Source organism: Lasiodiplodia theobromae (genome assembly GCF_012971845.1).
Source record: "Lasiodiplodia theobromae strain AM2As chromosome Unknown scaffold_34, whole genome shotgun sequence".
Taxonomy (NCBI): Eukaryota; Fungi; Ascomycota; class Dothideomycetes; order Botryosphaeriales; family Botryosphaeriaceae; genus Lasiodiplodia; species Lasiodiplodia theobromae.
This window is the reverse complement of record NW_023336513.1, coordinates 339,632-360,922: the sequence shown is the minus strand read 5'-3', so window position 1 is coordinate 360,922 and position 21,291 is coordinate 339,632. Positions and strand designations below refer to the sequence as shown.

The 21,291-nt window shown below is 56.6% G+C and overlaps 4 protein-coding genes across 4 annotated transcripts; 2 read left to right on the top strand and 2 right to left on the bottom strand.

Annotated features, from left to right (window-relative positions):
* Window positions 1-5,163: 5,163 nt before the first annotated feature.
* LTHEOB_9905 (FAT storage-inducing transmembrane protein) lies at window positions 5,164-6,186 on the top strand (the record flags this gene model as incomplete). The annotated part of the gene is made up of 1 exon (XM_035519544.1): window positions 5,164-6,186. One exon carries the CDS (start codon window positions 5,164-5,166, stop codon window positions 6,184-6,186), a length of 1,023 nt encoding a protein of 340 aa, XP_035368488.1.
* Window positions 6,187-11,094: 4,908 nt separating this feature from the next.
* On the bottom strand, window positions 11,095-12,645 carry LTHEOB_9904 (Global transactivator; the record flags this gene model as incomplete). Its single annotated transcript, XM_035519543.1, has 3 exons — window positions 11,095-11,814; window positions 11,870-12,154; window positions 12,211-12,645. The coding sequence occupies 3 exons, from the start codon at window positions 12,643-12,645 to the stop codon at window positions 11,095-11,097; spliced, it is 1,440 nt and encodes a 479-aa protein (XP_035368487.1).
* Window positions 12,646-13,607: 962 nt separating this feature from the next.
* LTHEOB_9903 (Rab GTPAse) lies at window positions 13,608-14,613 on the bottom strand (the record flags this gene model as incomplete). The annotated part of the gene is made up of 3 exons (XM_035519542.1): window positions 13,608-14,335; window positions 14,389-14,452; window positions 14,530-14,613. The coding sequence occupies 3 exons, from the start codon at window positions 14,611-14,613 to the stop codon at window positions 13,608-13,610; spliced, it is 876 nt and encodes a 291-aa protein (XP_035368486.1).
* Window positions 14,614-16,390: 1,777 nt separating this feature from the next.
* LTHEOB_9902 (C2H2 domain containing protein) lies at window positions 16,391-17,879 on the top strand (the record flags this gene model as incomplete). Its single annotated transcript, XM_035519541.1, has 3 exons — window positions 16,391-16,405; window positions 16,465-16,982; window positions 17,096-17,879. 3 exons carry the CDS (start codon window positions 16,391-16,393, stop codon window positions 17,877-17,879), a joined length of 1,317 nt encoding a protein of 438 aa, XP_035368485.1.
* Between the last annotated feature and the right edge of the window lie 3,412 nt (window positions 17,880-21,291).

Sequence of the window (21,291 nt, the reverse complement as noted above, 5' to 3'; positions counted from 1 at the left end):
CGTCCGTCGCTACTAATGATACACTGCGGCGTAAAGCAGGCCGCTCGCAAGTCGAATCGCTCGAGGGGGTATTAAACATGTCGAAAGGTAAGTCGCAGTCGCTCGTATTAAAAGTCGTAGTAACCGAGAGTCGAACGTCGAAGAAGGCCATAAAGTGTGGGGGCGACAGAAAGCGGAAGACGAGGGATGGCAAGGCGTCTGCGCAGGGGTCGATGTTAGTCCTCGATGCGGTGTGCATATGCAAGGTGTCGCCGCTTGACAGGCGCTCGGGACAGCACTTACGATGGGCGATGCCAAAACCCTGCGGCGAGGACAGCGCTAGCGCGACGACACATCACCAAGGCCAGCCAGGTGAGGAGCAGTCATGCTGACTGGCGGTCGTTGCGGGATGTTCTCATCTGCGCTTGGGCGGCGGCGGCTGGGTCGGCTTGGGCGTGCCGGTCGTGTCGTAGGCACCACGGCCCATGTTGGTAGAGGCAGAGGCGGTCTCCCGGAGAATCATTTTGGCTGAGAGCGGCCTGCTTAAATGGTCAGCGGCCAATTCGTGCGAGAGAAGACGGCTCGGGCGGGACTCACGGAAAAGACAGGCGGATAGCTGAAAAGGCGGAAAGGATGCCGGTTGTGCGAGGCGGAAGGGCCGAGAATTACTGAGTGTCGCAGACCACAGAGGCGAACGCGGGCGAGGAGGAAAGCGGGAGGAGGCCGGAGTGGCACAGGCAAGCAAACACTTGCGAGGGAGGAGGAGGTGGAGAGGCGTCGCCTTGGGCAGGAGGGTGGAAGCTTAGGATGCGTGGGATGGGGTAGAGGATGGGCGCCGGTGGTAGATATAGAGCATGCCCCTTTCCAACGCAAAAGCACTGCGACCTAGCTTGGCAGGAAGCGAGAGACAAATGAAATTTGAACGCATTTCGCAGCGACATGACATGACGTGCCGGCCGACGGCTCTTCGGGCTGTTTCAAAGGAGACCCTGCTCTGCGCAAAAGCCATAATTTCTGGCAAATGGCAAGGGGATCGACGGCACAGATGTTCCAGCAGTTCCAGCGGAAGGGATGCCCCTGGCTTGCGGTCTCGTACCTGGCATGAAATTCCGCTAACGCGAGCAGCCCGTTTCCACCAGCGCCGCACGCCGCCCTCCAGCAGGGAGCGAAACGCCCATACGCCCGCGCCAACGCTCTTGCAGTGAGCCGCGCGCCCTGGGCTCAGAGCCAGCTGCAGCCCGCTCGCCACCGCAGCAGCAAGATGATGACACCGCGTCCGTCTGACGCTGCGCAACAGCTGGCGCGCCCCAAGGCCGGCCGGCGGCCAGTGAGCCTGCCGTCAATGCGCCCTGGGCCGTGACTCGCGGCCCTGAGGCACTGAAGCCCGCTAGAACCTGACTAGAAGCCGTGCCAAAGCGGGCTAAAGCGTGCTAGAAGCGCGCGGGAAGGCATCCGACGCCGCATCGATGTGCGTCTCCAGCTTCACCAGCGCAGCCCGCTGCCTCCCAGCCTCGCCCCCCCGCCGCCTCCCGGGTCGCTGGTAAGCTCGCAGCGTCCCAAATCGGCGGTTGGAAGGCTGCCGCTGGCGACTCAGCGCCCGCTATCAGCGTTATCACCGCTGATTCACAGCCTGCGTCAAGCCAAAACTCCAGCCCCCCCGCACGTGGACGTCGACGCCGCAGCACTGTAGGGTCGTCCTTCGCCTCTCGCCCTGGGCAGCAGGCGAGCTGCTCGATGAGGCCCGGAGCGGCGCTGCACGGCGCAGCCGAGGCCTGAGCGGCACATCCAATCACTGCCGCCGGCCTTCTGGAAGCCCTCTCGAAGGACGCACGTCTCCGTTTGATCGCCTACACCCAACGCCCGTCCCCTTGCGCGCACGCCACTCTAACTGCGAACGCACACATTTCCGGCGCCTCCAAAAGCAATGCGGACCCGGTTTGCGCTGCCTGTGTGACGACGGATCTGCCTTTTGATCGCTCGAACACGTCGCATCTGCCGGATGCGCCTGCAAGCCTTCCGCGCTGGAAGCTGCGCCTATCCTTCCGCGCCTTTGTTCTGCAAGGACGGGGGCGCTGGACCGGGTCGCACGCACCCAAGTCCCAAAACTGACTGTCTTGAACTTATTGACCGGTCATAATCGCCCGTCGGCAAAAGACTGCTGAGGCACAGACAGCCCGCGCGCGATTTCTCGCCCTCTCGCTTCTTCCCCAGGAATCGGCCGCTCTGCGGCGCCCTGCCCGCTGCTCTGGTTCGATGAACTGCTCGCCAAACGGGCAGCCGTTGGGGTATGACGATACCTAATAGGGGCCAACCTGAGACGCGACCGAGTCGCGAATAGACTGCGGCTTGCACCGCGCCCGCCAACCTAATCGCCGTCGCCTCTTCGTTTGCGAGCGTCTCGCGAGCGCCAACGGCCGCAAGAGCAGACGACCAGTCGCCTCGGATAGCGTACGTCAAGCGCCGCGCGCCAACGCGTGGTGGCTGGCGTCTGGACGAGTCGCCGTCCCCGCGGCATCGCGCTGTCACATCCAGCGGCCAGAAAAACAAAAAAACAAAAGCTGGCCCAGCCGCGCCGGCCCTGCTGCGCTTGCGGGGATGGCCGGAAGCGCGGGAGAACGTTGCGAGGCTTCGTTAGCTCCAAGGTTGCTGCATCGGCTCTTCCAAGCCGGCGGAAGCGAACACAGGGATGGGTGGATGCGATCAGCTGTGCAGGACGTCGCATCCCGGCCGCACGTGGCAGTGGGCCGCTGCCCTGCGAAAAGGAGGCGTCTTGCATATGCGCCGACACCGTTACAGATTCCATCCCATGTTCAGCCTCCCCAAATCGACGCTCGCGAGACCACGCACCAGGTCCAGCGAGCCACTCGGGCGCCTACGCGTCGCAGCTGCGCAGGCTGCGCAGGGGAAACGACGGCCCGGCCTTGGCCTCTGGGAGCAACGTTTCACGCGCCAGTCCGTCATTTGGCTTCTTCATCCCAAGCCCAGCCCGCCTCTGGGATCCCCCTGGCGATCACGGCGATCGCGCTGGATGCGGCACCGTTGGCTGACGATGGCGCTCATTTGCTGCCTGTTTGATCATCCCCCCGGGCAGCAACACTGATGCTCGCCTCTCCGCTGGACCCTTTGGCGATGGGCATGCCCGTCGCGGCCCGGCCGAGCGGCCAGAGATTGCTAGCGAGCCCGCCTTGTTCGAGAATTTTCCGCCGTTGCGGCGATCGCCATATGGTCCATCTCGCATTCCGCCCGCTCAGACCTCAGCTTGTCCGGGAACGACTGGCGCTGCGCAAGGTCAATCGCTGTCCCTCCCTCTCGGGGCTCACGGGATCCAATCGCCCGGCTTGCGGGACGTCGTCGCACAAGGCTGAGCGACTCAAAGCTCGGTGAGCAAAATTTTTTTTACCAGGCCAGCAATCCTGATGCTCCTTTTCCCAATCCAGCCCATGTTCATCTGCTGCCTTTCATCATCGATCGCCCAATGCGGCTGTCCAGGCATCTGGCTCTTGGGTAGCAGCAGGATCTGGAATCTCGAAACTGTGCGTCCAGCTGCTGTGTTCCCCAGGCGCCACCCGTTGGTGAGGGAACGACAGCTGACTTCCTGAGCCTGTGTGACAAAGACGTGCTATCAAACACAGCTTCTTCGGTGCCGTTGAGATGCCCAACAAAAGTATTGAACGTACGACCGTTTGCTCGCACAAGACTCGTGTCCGAGATGATTGGTGCAATATTAAGGCAGAGGCAATTACGAAAGTGTTTGTCGTCGACCATGGCGAAGTGAACGCCATCCCTGCCGCCGGCTCCGCAACAAGCGTTCCGCGTTCGTAAGCTTATTGCCGCCATCTTCACCCGCACTCGACTACATTCTCCTACTAGGCGATTGTCACCAGACTTTTGCTTTTCACCAAGGATTCACCTTATCGGCGACATTATCTGAGTAAGCTCGATGGACTGCCTGGGCAGCCTGGAACTACTGCAGGGACATCAGCGCTTGCGCCCTAGCGGCGAAGGTCTCCACTTCCCGCAGGCACCCACCGACAGTGGGATTACCCGACCATCTCGCTCTCCCAGCGCGCAGGATCCGGTCTCCATGCCCGAAAGGCCAACAGATGATTTCCCGCCCATGGCTTAGGCCCGAAACTTTTGCGGCGTACCGCCGCTCGAGCCACATCAGCACTGAGCGCGGCGTCTCCCAGCCGCGGCTTCCAGAAGGCCCAGAGAACAAAGCGGCTCAGCAAAGTGGTTGACGTGGCTTGTTGGAGGCGGCGGCTTGGGCCAGCAGAGGCTCTGAGTCGGGTACGTGCTTGACGAAGCGCAGCCTTACAGGTGCTGTCAACGCCCTGTTCCAGGCGGGTGGGCGGTCGTGTTGGTGGTGTTTGCGTTCTTCAGATAAGAACGCTCAGCGGCGCGAGCGGGATGGGGTCGAGCGTACCTGCAGCGAGCTGCTCTATCGGGCCTTCCACGGCTTTATACTACCGTCGCCATCGCCCCTTATCCACAGCTTCCATGGCCCGCCCGCCGCCTTCCAGAAGCCCGCCAACCCGGCCCAATGAGGTCCGCCCGGTCTGGGGTAGACTTCGTGCCGCGTCGCAGCGGCAGCGAACGCCTTAGTCAGGGGATCGAGAGCCCTCTGCCTCTCTGCGATTAAGCCTAGCTTCCGCGGCGCTGGATCAAGGGGCGGGCGGGCGTGTGCCGTGTCGGGCGCCGTGGCTTGATTCCAGTCTTTCGCGTGGCCGGCTAAGGATCCGCCTTCTGGAAGGCTGGGGAGGATTTTCGATGCAACCCTCAGGGGTAAGCAGCGGCATCCCGTCCTCGTAGGGCGGACACCCAACTCTTTTTGGGTTTGACGTTAAACCTCTAGCTGGAGGACGCAACCATCGTTTAACTCGAGACGCGAGTGTGTGAGGAAGACGATTTGATATTTCACCCGTCTCCTGCCAATTTGAGCGTCAGACAGAGCTGCATCGACGAGTTTATCAAGAAGACACGTCTGTTTCGACTTTGCACGCCTTGCAGCGTTGACAATGGATGATGAGTTGAGATTTCGTGCAGACGGCCGCGCTCACGTGCGGCGCGTCGCCTCCACGTGACCGCGAGACGTGCGACGTCATCTCTGAAAGAAGTCGAGTTGACAATGGCAGCAGCACCTCGTTGACTCTGTCTCCCCTCCAACACCTACGCCACCCAGCCATGTCTGCTCGACGGAAGCCGTCCCGCAGCTCCGACAGCTACAACGAGCCTCCGACCGCCGCCACTATGGAGAACGACAGCACAAGCCCTCACCGCACATCTCTAGCACGGCGCTCGCCTTTCCTGCCCACACGCCTCGAGCTCCTCCTCCTGTCGATCTATCCCGCCACTCTGGTGCTCGGTTCCGTCTTCTCTATCGTCTCGCCGACGACGCGCAACACACCCTACAGCGCCACGACGCAATCGCACCCTGTCGACCAGGCACCCTCGTACTTTGCGCAGAAGAAGAACATATTCAATGTCTACTTTGTCAAGAAGGGCTGGGCCTGGACGACGGGCGCGCTGTTCCTGTTCCTGCTAACACACCCGAGCCTGGGCCCGCCGATGCGGCCCGTCCTCACGCCGCGAAGGGCGCGCGGTGTGCTGCGCTGGGCACTGGTCACGCTCGCCTGGGTCTTCGTAACGCAGTGGTTCTTCGGCCCGCCACTCATCGACATGCTCTTCCGCTTCACCGGCGGCCAGTGCGAGCTGGTGCGCGACCCGAGCGCACGCGAGGCCATGTCTGACACTCGCGAGTACATCACGGCCGTGACGTGCAAGGTCGCCGGTGGCGTGTGGAAAGGGGGCCATGACATCAGCGGGCATGTCTTCCTGCTGATCTTGGGCAGCCTTCTTCTCTGGCTGGAGATCTTGCCTGCCGTGCTGCGCGCCGAAGGTCTGCGCGACGGCCGTAGGATCGTCATGGGCGACGGCAAGACACGCACGGCGGGCGCTGAGGCCCAGCGCGAGAGCCATGCGTACAGCGCAGCCGCAGACGAGAAGGACCCTGGCCTCGGGGTCAAAGTGTCACTGGGGGTCATGGCGCTCAGCTGGTGGATGCTCTTAATGACAGCCGCATTCTTCCATACCTGGTTCGAGAAGTTTACCGGGCTGCTAGTCGCCTTCTCTGCCATCTGGCTAATCTACTTCCTCCCGCGTGGCGTTCCGGCGTACCGTGCGGTCATCGGCATGCCTGGCGTCTAATAGTGGTGGTTCAAGGGGCTGGACATTGGGCTGAAGAGTAGAGAAGCTTGGGACACCACTCGGACACACACGGTTTGCTTGGCTGACGTCTTTCTCGTACTACGCCACCGATAATCGCAAAATACCACCTTCATAGACGTCCCGCTTTCACACTAGCGCTTTCTTGTAGAATCACCGGCATAGCGTGTTGGAATTGTCGGTCCAATAAGCAAAAGAAATTGCGAGATTCCAACCCCTCACGTGTTTCTGATGCCGACGACGTTTCAGGCCTGCCGTTCAATCGCATCCTTCTAATTAGGCACCGTGTAAATCAAAAGTTCGGGATACATGGGTGATCCTTTTCCCCTTGCGGTAAACGACCAAGGGTCCATGGGGGAGAGTGAGTTTCCCGATCACCAGGGTTCATGACGATAGGGTTCGGATTCGGCAACGCGCGGCAACGATCGGGTGTCGCTCTCTATCTGAGGGCAGTCGGATGTCGGGCGCGGGTGTATATGAAGGGATGGTGAATCTGAGGCACTCGGTGCGGTGATCCCTCCGCATGATCAGCATGCTTTACACGTGTGGTAAGGATTATAGTATGCAGCGCGCGCAACCTTTTTTTCTGACGAGAAGAAAAGCTTCCAAAGGGGAGGGCATTCAGCTTTCTCTGCCCCCTCCCTCCCCCACGATAATGCGCCTCCCCTTGTTGTGTGGTGAGTCATCGGCAATTCAATAAAGTTTGATTGTTTGTTCTGGAAAAAGCAACAGACGTGGCTCAATCAGCAGGCTGGCGCTTGCTGCGACAAGGATCCTTCCAACGTCTCTTTTCCTTGAACCCGGAGCAATTATCCTTGAAGAGCGGGGTTGACGAGGAGCGCCTAACCGTTTGGTTGCAGTTTCTGCCGGTTTGGACGTGGCAGCGTGCATGGCCAAGCTGCTTTTTCCGTACTACAATGAGTTGTTTCCGCGATGACGCGCTGCATATCGGAAATCTACTGCCACACCGATCCCTGGAGATGCCACGGTGGATTGCAGAAAATACGATCTTTCTGGGGCAGCTAAAGCAAATACCCGGGGGTTAATGTGAGTTTTGAAGTTGAACAAATGCATCCGGATATTGCATCAAACTGCCCATGCGAGCAGGTTGCTTGTTTTTTTTCTTGTAAGCAAGTTTCAGGAAAGTCCAATTCTCTTGCCAACCACCGTGCTTTGGTCAGTTTCTGAAGATTGAATGCGGCCACAACTTTTCGCCAAAAGCCACCACCATCATCAGCCCATCCGAACCACCACAGCTCGACGCAACCGAGAGTCTAGCCTCACTTTGAGATTCTGCATTTTCCGAAGCAATAAACATGAAGACGAGCACCGGTAGCCATCTCAACATAGCTTCGCACCTCCTTTTCCCTTCTCATCAGTATAGTCACCTCACATCACGACATAACGCCAGCCTCCAGCCTCAACAGCCGCGTTTCCCCCCCAATTTCGTACCAGCGCCCTGTTGTCATAATCACACCAGTTTCGAGCCTTTCTCAACGCATCTTCTCACCCGGCAGGAATTGACCCGCGAAGTGCCGGGGGCATTATCGTCCGATTCCCCCGGCAATTGTCGGGGGATGGGGATCGAAAAGCAAAACGCGGTTGCACGAGAAGAGAGGGGAGGGATTGAGCGTGATCTGACCTGATCCCGCACTGCCACGGAGTTACGACCTCCCCCACCCATCATCTGAGAATGGACGCAACTCCACGGGGAGGTCCCTTGCCGCATTGCATGTGAGAGCAGGCAGAAGGGTTTTTTTCGGATTCTCCCCGTTGGGGTAGGGTTGATCGGCTGCTGCTGCTGTTGCTGCAACTTGTACTATATTATACCCGCTTCCTCCCGGCTGGGACGGACACACGAGAAGGAAGAAAAAAAAGCAAAAAATAACTATCAATTTTGAGAAGGTGCTGCTGCTGCTGCTTTTCGTCTCATTTGCAACCATGCTGCCGCATAACGGACCCCCTCGCATCCTCCTCATTGCCGCCTACAAGTCGCTTGCCTCCGGTCGAGCGGTCAGGGCGGATGTCAGACGCGTGCTGCAGTCAGTAACCCCCAACCTCCTCCCCCCTGTTCCCCGAATTCCCAATATTGCAGACTTTGCTGAGTTGTGTGTGTGCCAACAGCGGCCAGAATGGTGACGGTCGGGATGAGAGGAGCAATGCAGGAGGTGTCAACGGTTCTCCGGAATAACATCCGGGACTCTTCACCGCTATCAAGTCAAACAAGGATCTTGGTTACACCCGCATGATGCACGGACTTGGACGGTTTTTTTATGGATGTCAACATCTGAGGTTGGATAAAGCATCCGAGGTGGGACGAAGTGATGCAGGATCAAAGGCGTTCTCGGGTTTTTGCTGCTACGGGTGTAAACAAGGTCCTTGTTTGCATCCGTACAGGGTGTGGGATAGTGTTTACATGGACGTTACCACTTGGAGTTGCATGTAAATATGCGTAAATAATAATGTAATCTAATTCCGCAGCATATCTGCATGGTAAACTCACTCTTTAGCTATCCAGTTCTCCGTGCTGCATTCTCAGGGAAATGTGAAGAGAAAATTGGACATTTTTGGGCAGTTGAGGCTAACGTCCGGACGTAAATGTAGAATTTCAAATTATACAAATACGTCCGGATATTAGCTTCAAGTCCACCCCTAACGTACAGTTTTCAAGTTGGCTCTTTACGTGTTCCTCTTTTGCCTGATGTGACATGCTCGCCAGCTCCTCAAACCGCCATAGCCGCGGCCGTACCTGCTCTCGCTGCCGCTGCCGACAACAGCGACCATGATGGCGATGACGAGGTTCTAGTGTTTCTGACATCAGGCTCGTTGAACGTATGGTTGAGGAGACTGTCTGGTGGTAATTAATCTGTAGCGTAGTTCCATACAGCATGGAGAAGGCTCCTGTTGAGGTATTCTCCGGGGACTTCCAGAGCCAAGGGGCGAGATAAACCGAGTATAATGGGATTAGGACTCTCCGGCTCTGCCAAGATTGTACACACCCAAGTTACGGTCGCCAAGCGAGTGAGACCGTTGCTATCCTTGATGACGATGTTAAACTTTTGGTTGAGATATGGGATGAGTGAGAGCCGTGTGCCGGTGTCGGCAGTGAATGAAAGCCAGAGATAGCGCGGTAATGTTTGATCGACATCCAGTGCCAATGCCGTGGCGACGATAGCCTCATCGTCACCAAAGTAGGGATGCGCAGAGAAGCCTGCTTGCAACGCTGTGTGCCAGAGGGAGTGCTTCTGACCGAAGCTAAGGAGGTAGAAGAAGAAGCTTCCGAAAGAGAGATCCCTCAGTTTCCGTCTTCTACTTGTGAGAGATGAATACTTTACATATTCCAGCTATGAATGATGCATGTCGTCCTTCGATCCATGGCTAAAGCTAATACCTCGCTTCAAGGTTTCTCTTCCGAAAGCAAACGCCTAATTTCAATCACAATTTCATCACGGCCTCCGCTGTCAGAGCCTAGGAGAATCTAATTCAGTCTTCATGGAGGCCATTAATCTCGAGATTGCCGCCACTTAAATCTTGGATCATCCTGTTTTCTTTATCTGTGAGGTGCTGCAGCACTCTCGCCGCTCTCGAATTCGCGACGGTCTCGCGTGGGAAATGTCGACAAAGCCGTCAAGCGAGAAGAGTTTCACGACGAGCTCGAATCAAAACGTTGGCTCGGTACGGAGATTCTCAGCTACGGCTTCTGCCATGCTGGCCAAACAAAAGGAGTCAAAGGCAGAGATAGCTTGCGCACCATCATCCTTAAAGCCGGTGGCCGTGTCACGGACGAAATCAACGCTGGCACTATACTCCTTTGCGGTGAATCCGGCATCGCAGCTACTAGTTGATAGAGGCAATGCAACGCCAATCCATTACAATATCGGGCATGAGTCTTGTTGGCTTTGGCGGCGGCGGGCTTTTAGTGCCCCATCGGCTGTGAGAAAAAAAAAAAAAAACCAAAAACTCTCCACTTGTTGTACTTGCTTTTCTCACAAAAGATCTGGCCCATATGGCCATGGTAAATCATCAGGCACAGTTATGGTCTCTGGTACCATATCTTGTCGAGTTGTTGTGCATTTGATTTTGTGTGAGGAGGAGCAGGAGAGGAAGGAAAGGCGCAGGCAACAAATTCCCTGCAAAACTGCCGTGAAGCTCATTTTGATGACCGGCTGCTGACTGGTTGTTGCTGTGGTTTGTTGTGTGGTGGAGGACTGCGAGGTGGTGAGCTTGGGGGGAGTAGGGTGATTTTTGTCGCCGGTGGGGAAATTTTCGTCTTTGGGTTTCTCTGTGGCTAACGATTCCTGGATCTGGCCGTCTTCTTTTTCCTCTTCGTCTCGGCCATTTTGCTCTCCATCATCCTTGGCGAAGAGAGGGCGAGTCCCAGGCGGCATACGCACGGAGTATCGCTTGGCGGTGGCGGGCTTGAAGATGCTGCGTCCTTCTTTCGCTTCTTGTTGTCAGCCGGGACGTCCTGAGTGTCTGCGTCGGAGTCGTCCTGGTCCTTTCTCTAGCGGCTAGAAATCTTTGCTGTGCATTTGTTCAGGGCAGAAATTTTTGGAATCTGGCTTATCAGGGCACGTGGTAGCGAAAAGATGCAGACTCTGGTAAGGTCGATCCATCATTTTGGTCTACGCTAAAAACAACCACCCAATACTCATACGATTTGGAATTCCTCGAGAAAAAAAACAAAAAAGAAAACATATGATGGGTAGCTGGAGCTCCTGTCCGGACGCGGATGTTGCTTTTTAAATTGAGCACTTGCGTCCGAACATGAGCTTCAGCTCCCCCCACTATGTGCACTTTACTCATATTAACTTTGTCTTCATTTTTTAACCCTGCCTCGAGCTGTGGCATAAGCGATGCATGCTAAGATCCACTATCATCCTTCCCCATTCAAGTACTCTGCCCTTCCAGTCCCGCAATAACCCAGTAGATGACGTCGATGTGAGGAATCTTCGGCGCCTGGTCATCTTGATAGCGGAGAGCAGCGAAGAAGCCTTCGTCGGTAGCCCTGATGTTCTCCTTCTTCGCGTTGGGAAGTTGCAACAGAGAAGCGGGACGCGCAATGGTGAAAGACATCAAATACTTAATCAGTACGTCCTTGCGCTGAAGGTCAGGGAAGCGGGCGATTTCAGTCCCGCCCTTGGCGCTGAAAACATGGTGGAAGTGGTGAACGGACGGGAAAGGCTTGCAGGGCATCAGATCGATCAACCCGTAGATTTCGTCCCATCTGTTCGCAATGAAGGTGTCAGAGATGAGAATTATCGACTCATAACGAAGTTCTTTGATAGCCTGGTGAATCTGGCTGCTCAGGTTCTTGACGTTCTGAGCCCTGTCCACAATCAAACGTTTGATTCCCATGTAGCCAGTTAGGTATCGGTATATGTCAGAGAACAGGGATAGTGTAGGCAGTTGGCGGATGTGGTTCATGGTCACGATATTGTCGGCTGCTGCTTTGCCCCTCCTTAGGATAAGTTCGCGATAGCCAAGGTGCGCATTGCGCCTGCGGAGTTGATCAACAACGAACTGATACGTGGTGATGACGAACACAGGACGCTGCTCCAAGAGCTGCATTGCACCCATGCTGTGATCGGTGAGGATGATGGTCTTCTTCTGGTAACTTTGTAAGCAAGATTATCTCGAATGGTCTCCGGACGTGGTATCTTACCTTGCCGAAGTTGAGTGACACTTCGCTCTTCCATTGATTAAGGCACGTGCTCGTTGTCAAGATAAGATTGAACCCGGTGTAGGGCTCTCCTTCTTTTTCGTTCAGTGCACAGGATGCGAGTGAGGTCAAGGTCCTTCCGAGGCCCATTCCATCTCCCAAGATGCAGCCACGCTCCGGTCCGTTGCAGCAGAAGTTGATCTTGGCAGCACCAGTAGCTTGCCAGGGCTTTAGCTGAGTCTTCAAGCTTGGGACGCTGGTTGTGGGAGGGACGTTCTGAAGATCGAGCTGTGAAATCGCAGATATTAGCGGTGATCCAGAACAAGACTACTTGGGACACGTACGATGCGCTGGCTGAATTCGTCTCCGAAGTACTCATGAACTTTGTATCTCCAGTCATCATTGACGACCATGAAATCGGCAGGAAGATTGACAAGCAAGCGACGCTGTTGCTTTGTGAGGTCAGGCAATGAGTATGAGTCTGACCTCTCATTCTCCTCCCCAACATCTTCTTCCACTTCTCTTCCTCTATTTGCCATCTCCTGGTCTAACGCTCGGAAATATTCGAAGGTTTTGTCTCGCCTGATTTTGCCCAAACCGGGACCGGTGGTGCGCGCAGTGCCAAGGGTGGCACCAAGGAGATCGCGAAAGTCACTGTGGAGCTTTCGGACATCGAGCTCCATGTCTTCTTCCTTGGCTGTGTGTTCAAGCCTTTCTCTCATGGCTGACATACCTTTCAGGCAGTCTTCCACGGATAAAAGTCTGGTGCCGTTTGACATGACGGTGGCGGCGGATATGAAGATGTGCTGGGGTGAAACTTGTGTTGAGGAAGGAGCGTTGGAGCGAGAAGTTTTATGTATGTTGTAACGAATGCCAAAGAGAATGGATACCTCGTGCGAAAGCGCTGTAAGGTCTGCTCATAGGGCGAGAAAATACCTCGTGAAACGGGCGCGGAAAGGGTATGAGGCGCCCGTGCGCTTGATTTGGGAAGGATACGGAAGGCGCATGAGGGATTTGGCAGGAGCGTCAAAGACATCTGGAAGGTGCACCTCAGTGTTTTGCACAAAATTTACATGCGAGCCCAAAGTACTCGCTTTGTAACACAAAGTACCTTGCCGCTCATTCACAAGGTCGGTTCCACTAATATTGCAACAAAGTCGGGTAGTTGAAGCTCTTGTCCGGACGTAAATGTTCGATATATATATGAACAAATGCATCCGGACAAGAGCTTCAACTACCCGACTTTGTTGCAATATTAGTAAGTGGGTCCAGCTTGTTGATTTTGTGGTTGATCAGACCATCTGTATTTAGGCGCATCTATGTTGCTATCTCCTATAGGCGTAAACAAGGTTCTGGCATGATCAGCAGCGTTTCTTCAAACATCAATCTGGCAACGGGAGAGTGAAAAGACAAAATGCAGATAATAAAGCACTAATTTCTCAATGGAACCCCCAATACATTTCCAAGTCCACACAAGCATAGAGATACAATTGATTGTGTTGCCTCCAACTCAATGCCTTCAAACATTGCAAAGGAAAAGCATTTACACGGCCGTGGAGCCAGGGGGGAAAAAGGTAGAAGGGGAGAGAGAAGAGAGAAGGAGAACATCAGTGTGGGTTGTTCCAATCGTAAAAGCCTTCGTCATGCCGTATCTGTATGAGGTAATCACTATTTCCACCCCTTTGTCTATCCGGACTACTCCTAATCTCGTATACCCATATCAATTCGTCCCGCTTCAGCTTCAGCAAGCGCACCCATCCTTGGGGCCCTGAGCATCCCGCGCGCTGTTCAAGTTCACCCGCGCATCGTCTCCCCTGTTTAAGCTGGTCTGGCCGCCGACGCCGCGGGGACCCTTCAGGCTGGTTTCCGGGATGGCGTTGGCGATGGCGGTGAAAACCTCGGCGACGTTCTGGCCCGTCTTCGCCGAGGTCTCGAAGAAGAGCAGGCTCTCCTCGTCGGCGTAGGACTTGGCTGTCTTGGTGGCGACCTTGCGCGCATCGCTGTCGTTGTCGTCGTCCTCCGCCGCCGCGGCTGGGGCGGCAGCGGGGGCGGCGGCTCCTTCGGTGGCAGCAGCAGCACCTTCGGCACCAGCCTCACCGCCCTCCTCCGTGGCACCACCCTCCGCAGCAGCAGCAGTACCATCCGCCGACTCGGTCGGAGCCTCCGGGGTGACAGGGGAAGTGATCTCCTCCGCATCCGCAGCCCCACTGTCAGCCTCCACCAGATCTGCCTTGTTTCCGACGAGGGCAATGACGATGCCAGGGCTGGCCTGGCGCTGGAGCTCGGCAACCCAGTGCTGGGCCTTGGTCAAGCTGGAGGCTTTGGTGATATCGTAGACGACGAGGGCGGCCTGGGCGTTACGGTAGTACATGGGGGCGAGACTAGCGAAGCGTTCTTGGCCGGCGGTATCCCAGATCTCGAACTTGATGGTGCGGGTGGGGAGGTTGCATTTTTGGGTCAGGAAAGCGGCTGCACGGGGGGGTCAGTCTATGGGAAGACATTGCAGGCGGAGGGCGGCGGACCTCCTATGGTGGGCTCCTTGTTCTCTTGGAAGTCATTGTTGACGAAGCGCATAACCAAGGACGACTACAGGCGAGGCAGGCGTCAGCATGCTGAATATTGTGCCGCGGATGGCGTTATCACGGAGTTTGCAGGAGGCGTACTTTTCCGACGGCAGCCTCGCCAAGCAGAACCAGCTTCACGCTGCTACTGGGCTTGGGGGCCGCGGCTGCTCCTGAATCGGCCATTTGGGTGATTGCCGTGCGCGGTGTATAGGATAAACGCGGGCTGGAATGGCTGGATGGAGTTGGCGGAGATAGGTGCGGTTGCGCGCTCAGCACAGGCGGTGAACGGGGCCGGTGGATAACGCGCTCGGATCAGGCTGACCGGTATGGACGACGTGTAGGCGAGGCAACGCGCGCGGGAAAAGCAAACGTTGGGCAGCTGCTGGAGGTACACCTGGATAGCCGTCTGCGGCGGCGCTGAGGCACTTGGCGATGACGCCTCCGGATTCGTGGAGTGTTGGGATCACGTGCGGATGTTAGGTAAGCGGGCGATTATCTTATCGCGAACTCGTGGCCGCGGCCGGCGGACTCCATCAAGGTGCCAAGCGCGGCGCTGACGAGAGCAACAAGCAGTGGTGTGCATAACGCTGGGCACCCGTCACCTCACTTGACGAAGTTGTGCATGTCTCGTTTATACGCGCACCTTATTTTCCGCGAATGCCTTCCTGTCAAGATCTCGATGCGATCGCGGCGCTTGCTTTTTCGGGTGTCTCAGCAGCGTGTCGCAGAATTAGCCAGCAGCCGAGCACTGGGGTTCCCGGCTCCGCAGGGCCCGCCAGTTCCGCAAAAGAGTCTAGGCTGCTCGCCGGTGATGATGCCACGGAATGGTCTCCTCCCAGAAAATGTGGGGATACAGTTGACAGGTACACGTATCGCGGTGCCAATCGCAGCGCGCGCGGCGGCTCGTACCTGCGCCGAAGCCAACGGCGGGCCGCTGCTGGGCCTGGGGGCTTGGGGCGCGCGCTGCGCTGGCAGCCGGTGCTGAGGGCTTTTTCTCACTCGAAACTTTTTTGGCGGGGGTCGAGTGCCTGGCACGAGTGTGGGGATATGACGAAGGTGTCGGCATTCCCGCAGCCTGGTGGCTGGGCTAGCCAGCACATGACAGGCGCAGCAGACCGGACGACAGCACACCTCAACCACAGAGTTGGCAGCACAGGGCACCGGTTCCGCGACGGGCGATCAGCGCAGCCGTTGCTGGCGCTGCGGCCGATCGCGCTGCTGTGAAAACATGCGAAGCGAGCAGCCAATATCGCGGCTTGAGAGGGGGGATGATCTCGGCCCCGTGGATCACCAGTGCGGAGGAGGCCAAGCCTGAAGCAGCCATCCAGAACGCAGTAGCGGCTGATGGCCACCAGGGCTCAGGAACGCGCGGCCGCGAGCGTAAGGGTCTCGTGCAAAAATTGTGAGAAGAGAGAGAGATGCGCCCCCATTCCTGCCATCAGCAGCATAGGCCAGCTCGGGCGCAGCGGCGACCAGAGCGCGCTATCGACCGTGAGCCCCGAATAGCAGCACGCTATCCCCCTCGTTGCGCCATTGGAGCCATCAGCCGCCGGTGGCCGCAGTACCTATCGCTGCCTTGGTCACGTTCAGCGGGCCCTGCCTGGCGCCATACGCCCGTCCAGCTGATTGATTACCTGACACCCGCCCGCCCTCGAGCCCAGCGACTTTTTTTTCATCGCATACCCCGGCCGCGTTAGCCTGCTCGCAAGTCGCACCGTCAGCACTGTGTGCGGGGGCGCTTTCATTGTAGTGCATCTCCATAATTTTTGGCCCGCCCGCTCAGCTTCCTTTCAAGGTCCGCTTGCACGGACGACACGCTCCTAATCGCACGCCTCCTGGGCCATCAACCAACAATTGTCTCGACTCCGCCTCGCACCTCACATTCCTCCTCACAACTGCAAAACAATCCCTCTCCCCCAATTTCACTCCCCCTGCGAGATCGGACGGCGAGCGAAGCACCATGACGGCCACCAGGGTACGTCTCCTGATCGGCCCCCGCTCCCGGCGAGATAGCACCGCTGACTCTCCGACCAGGAAATATCGCGACCATCCAACCGCTCGTCTGTCGGTCAAGTCGCCTCCAGCCTGCCGTCGCGACACTCGCATTCGCACTCGCGCGGCAACTCAAACTCGCTATCCAGCTCGCTCAACCCCGCCCATCGCGTCTCGCGCCGGAAAAGCGTCTCCACCACCGCCGCCAGCAATGCCGCCGCCATGGGCGACAACGCTCCGCGCCGCACCTCCAAAGCCCACTTCGCCCCCCGTGGCCCCCAAGCCCTGACCGGCTATCCGTCGATGCCGAGCAGCCTTCCGAACAATGGTTCGGGCTTCCAGGGCCCGTCCAGCTACGGCCGGGGTAGCGTGGTGACCGACGGCCCGCCGCTGGCCTCGATCCCGGACTCGGAGAAGGCCTCCACCAAGTCGCGGATACGGCGGGCCAGCGAGGGCTCGCGCGTGTCCAAGGAGGGCGGCAAGCGAGCAAGTGGTAGCGAACTTCGATGTGAAAAATGTGGGAAAGGGTACAAGCACAGCAGCTGTCTCACAAAGCACCTGTCAGTATCCCCTGCTGGACGAGCCCGCATACCTTCACACGCCGGAGTTCGAATGCCCTTCCAGCTCGCCCTGGTGTGATGTCGTGAGATCGAAATGTTGACCTTCTCTGCAGATGGGAACACACTCCCGAATGGGCAATCACCTCGAAGCTGCTCATCTCAAAGCATCAACAAGTTCAACTACTTGAGGCCGCCTCGGTGCTGGTCAACATGAACCAAGAGGCCGCCGCCGCCGAAGCCGCAAAGGCCGCCGAGAGTGACCACTCGTCGGCTTCCCCTGCAGGGTCCGGCTCGTCAGACTACCGTGATGATGGCATGAGCTCTGCAGAAACCACGCCTCCGCCCCACGACGACGTACCCATCGGCTCCTATACCGGCGGCCGTTTCCCCAACAAGCGCTTCTCCAGCAACAGCAGCGCCTACTCACAATCCTATCAGTCCAACCAATCCGTCTTCTCCGAAAGCGCTCCCAACGGATCCATCAACTTTTACAGGCAGCAAAGTTACGACGGCCGCCCGACCACGTCGGGCACCTCGGTCACCGCATACGAGGACGAGGACCAGGCCGATCTGGCCGCCGCCGTCGGTCTTTTAAGCTGCAGCTACGGCACCCCCCACAGCAAGCCCGTCATGCTGCCCCCAGACGTGCCGCCGGTCCCTCCGCTGCCGGCACGGTTCGCCAACAGCGTCGATTCCCGCCCGGGGACGATTGCTACACCACCGGGCCAACAAGAATACGCCGCGTCGATGCGTTCATCATACACATCGCGCCACGGCCACAACGTCGACGAAGATGTCGACATGGAGGACGACGACGATTATTACGAGAGGCAGCAGCGTTCGCGCGGTCGCAGCGACGAGGATGATGAAGGCATGTTTGGCCGGATGGAGGAATAACAAGAAATTCCTTTCTTGCGCGTTTTCGAATCGGGGAAGGAGGAGGGGGGGAGCTACGTGGAATTTTCTCCCACACAACTCAAATAAACGAAATCGGCGATCCCATCTGGTCCAGAACGTTTTGTCGCGGAAACCTGCGCACCAATTTTTTGTGTTATCGTCTTGAAATAAAGAAAAAAAAAATCCATCCAACCAGACCCGTCTACGACATTTTTCCTTATCTTTTTTTCTCCGTCACCTTTTTCTTACACGTTTCGTTTCCAATCTTAAACAAACGAAACCTTCCCCCCTCCCCTTTTTTTTAAGCTCCGCGAACCCAAAAAGTTCCTTCGCAGGCTCATCAATGCCCGGAACTCTTCAGCACCGAAGAGATGGCTCTCTTGTTCGCGCGCTTTTCTCCCTTGCTTCTCCTCACCTCTTTCTTTCCCTTCTTCCGATTCGTCGCCTCATCATTCGTACAGAAAGAGATTGTTGGCTCGGGGGCCTTTGCAAATCGGTCCGGGTTGGGAATCCTTTTTCGATAACGGGTGGGTGGCGACGGCGTTGATACTTTTTATCAATCGGAATCGATACGGGAAAGGGGCTAGTGGGTGGCGAAAGGAATGAAAACGTCTGGACAACCGTGGCCTTCGAGGTTAAAGGTGGAGAGAAGCGGTTTCGCATTGATCCTTATTTTTTTTTTCTGTTGGGGGATTTTGTTTGGTTGATTGTTTTTTCGTTTTCGCCATCATCGTGTACGGACGTACGGCGGTGGTGGCGAAAAAGAGAAAACCCCAAGCCTGCGGAGGGATTTTCGCGTCGAGCGAGGAGGGTGTGTGTGGGGGGAGAAATGGAATACCTATAACTCTTGTGTGTGTGTCATTGCTTTTTTATTGGCGGATTAGGGAGGAGGGTTCATCGTCCATCCTTTTGCTTTTTCCTTTTTTTTTGAAACGCGCTCCAACACATTTTCCCAATGTTTCTCGCTTTTGTTCGACTGGGTTCGAGCGGGACGAGGCGTTGATGTGATGATGGACGGACTGAGGTGGTGGCGGCCGCTGGTAGAGGATTGGTCGGTGGTGGTGGAGAACTGAGCTCTCCCCCATCGTGGGGGAGACGATGGTGTAGCATTTTGTAGCCAGTCCTTGTCCTGTTCTTCTGTTCTTGTCCCTTGTGTCGGTTTTTTTTGTGACGTGCGAGCATTGCTTGTCTTTCTTCTGCTGCTGTTTCTTCTTCTCCCCCATGCTCTTTTGTCAGTGTTTGGGGAGGAGAGAGAGCAAGTTGGTGGTGAAAGAAGATGAAACATGAACAACATATTCCAGCGCATTTTCTTGTTTTCCCCCAGTCCTCGCCCATCCTTGAAGGGTGCGCAAAGGGGCGATGGAAAGTCCTTCCTTTCTTTTTTTCCCCGTACTGACCTACCTCTTCTCACAGTTGATCTCATTTTCGGCGTGCATGGCCTGCGTGCGTTCTTCTCATCGTCGTCATCATCATCATCGGCAAGGAAAGTCGGTCTTTACCGCGGTGTGTTGCTCTGATCGTTTCTCCCTTTCTTACCTTTCAGTTGCTCAACTTTGATGGTTGATTGGGAAGGCTTGGGTCGAAGGTGGGCAAGAAAAGTTTACGGAGTGGGAGGGAAGGGACAAGAGAGAGGGATGGAGTGTGGTTTGAGACGAAGGGGGGCAATGGGAACAGAAGCAAAAGCAAAAGCATATGAAAGAAGAGCGAGAGAAAAGAAAGCGTTGTGAAGGCTTTGAAAAAGTTTGAGCAGTTTGGTGTGAACTTTCTTCTTCGTCTTCTTCTTTTTTTCTCTGTACAAGGTACAAAGTGACGAAATGGAAATCGTGTGTGAACATTTGCGAGGGATGTTGGCGGATGTGTCCGTCAATTGGGGGGAGTAAAATTGCGTGACTTTACTTAGACATGTGCTTGTGACTGTCGTAATGGTAGACGTGTCGTGAGTGGAGGAGAAGGAAGGGACGCAGGGTATTAGAAGATTAGATCAAGAGGCTTGGTGGATGGGGGGCGTATGACCAAGGAGCCCAAAAGGCAAGGGGAAAAGGCACGTAGGAGTGAGGGGGGGACGAGAGGAGGATTTTGGAGGGGGATCGAAAAAGTAAAAAGAATAAAATGTGGCAAGGGAAAGCAGCGAGTGGAGGTAGGGAAAGCGGTATCGTGCCAGAATGCAAGAGGTCAGGCACTACTGTACAGGCGAGGCAAGCCGAACCGGTCGAATCCACCCGATCAGGTTGTAGTAGGTTTGCCCTTGATCCTTTGGCATGTGAGTTGGGCGGGATGTCGAGGGCAATGGGTCGGAAGTAGGTCCGGAAGAGAGGGCTGGCGCTGGATACATGCCTCAACTCCCTTGAGGTTGCGGGTGTATTCAGGGTATGATGTCAGTCCGTCACTTGGGGGGGCAAGGGTCGAGCTGGGAGGGAGGGCGTGGGAAAAAGGGAGGGAAAGGGAAAGCTGAGGGAATGACGGGGCAAGGTGCTACCTTTGTAGGATTGTGAAGGAGGAAATGGACGTGCGGCTGGGTGGCCGGGGAGGCGGGCACACGACCTGGAAGTATGGTTTGCTTGCCATTGCAGCCCACATGTTGCCTTGCGCATCATCGGCCGGGCCGTTTACTGGAATGGGCAATGAATCGGCCCTTACCTGGGGTACAAGAAGCTTGGAATCTTACACCCCCCGGAGGGCTACGGGCCGGCCGGGTGCAGGAGCGTGCACCTTTGCTTTTTGCGGTACGCCGTTTTATGTGCGAAATGTGACGATCCTGCGCTTCCGAGGGAGACGAGTGGTCGCGGAGGGCCGAGGGGCACTGCCACGCGAAGTGATGCATCCCTGATCCGGACACGCGATTGAGAGGTCTCACAGCTCGAGGTACCGGCAACCACTCGTTGGCGGCGCCTCCGACATCATTCCCAGCAGCTCGCTTGGCAATTTCTCACGCGGTAGCACGTATGATAAGATCGACAGGAGTGCAGTCAGCAGCGCATTGGGTTGCGAGGCTGGCATTGACTTCTTTTTGTTGCACAATCACTCTCACGACGGCCGTTAGTGTCGGAGCACTAAGGCAGGTGTCGTGTTGCTGCTAATCTTGAGGGCAATCAACATGGCACGTCGGGCTGGACGACGTCATCGGCACTTGGAGCAGGGATCAGCCAGCTCGGTGTCACGGACATTGCCCCCGTCTCCGATTTAGTCAGTGCAGTGTGGTGTTTTTGCAGACTTTCTGGCACGGGGGGCGGTGGTCCTGCGCGATTTTGGCGAGAATCGCCCCCGTCGTTGTGGCAGTAACAGGTTGTGAAGGTCTGATGAAGGCTGCAGGCGAGGTCGAGTGTGGGGACGGTGGCTGGCCCTGCTGCCCGGTTGTGCTGCGGTCGATCTTGGATCTTTCCGTGTTCCCCACTCTTCGACATCTCTCGTCACC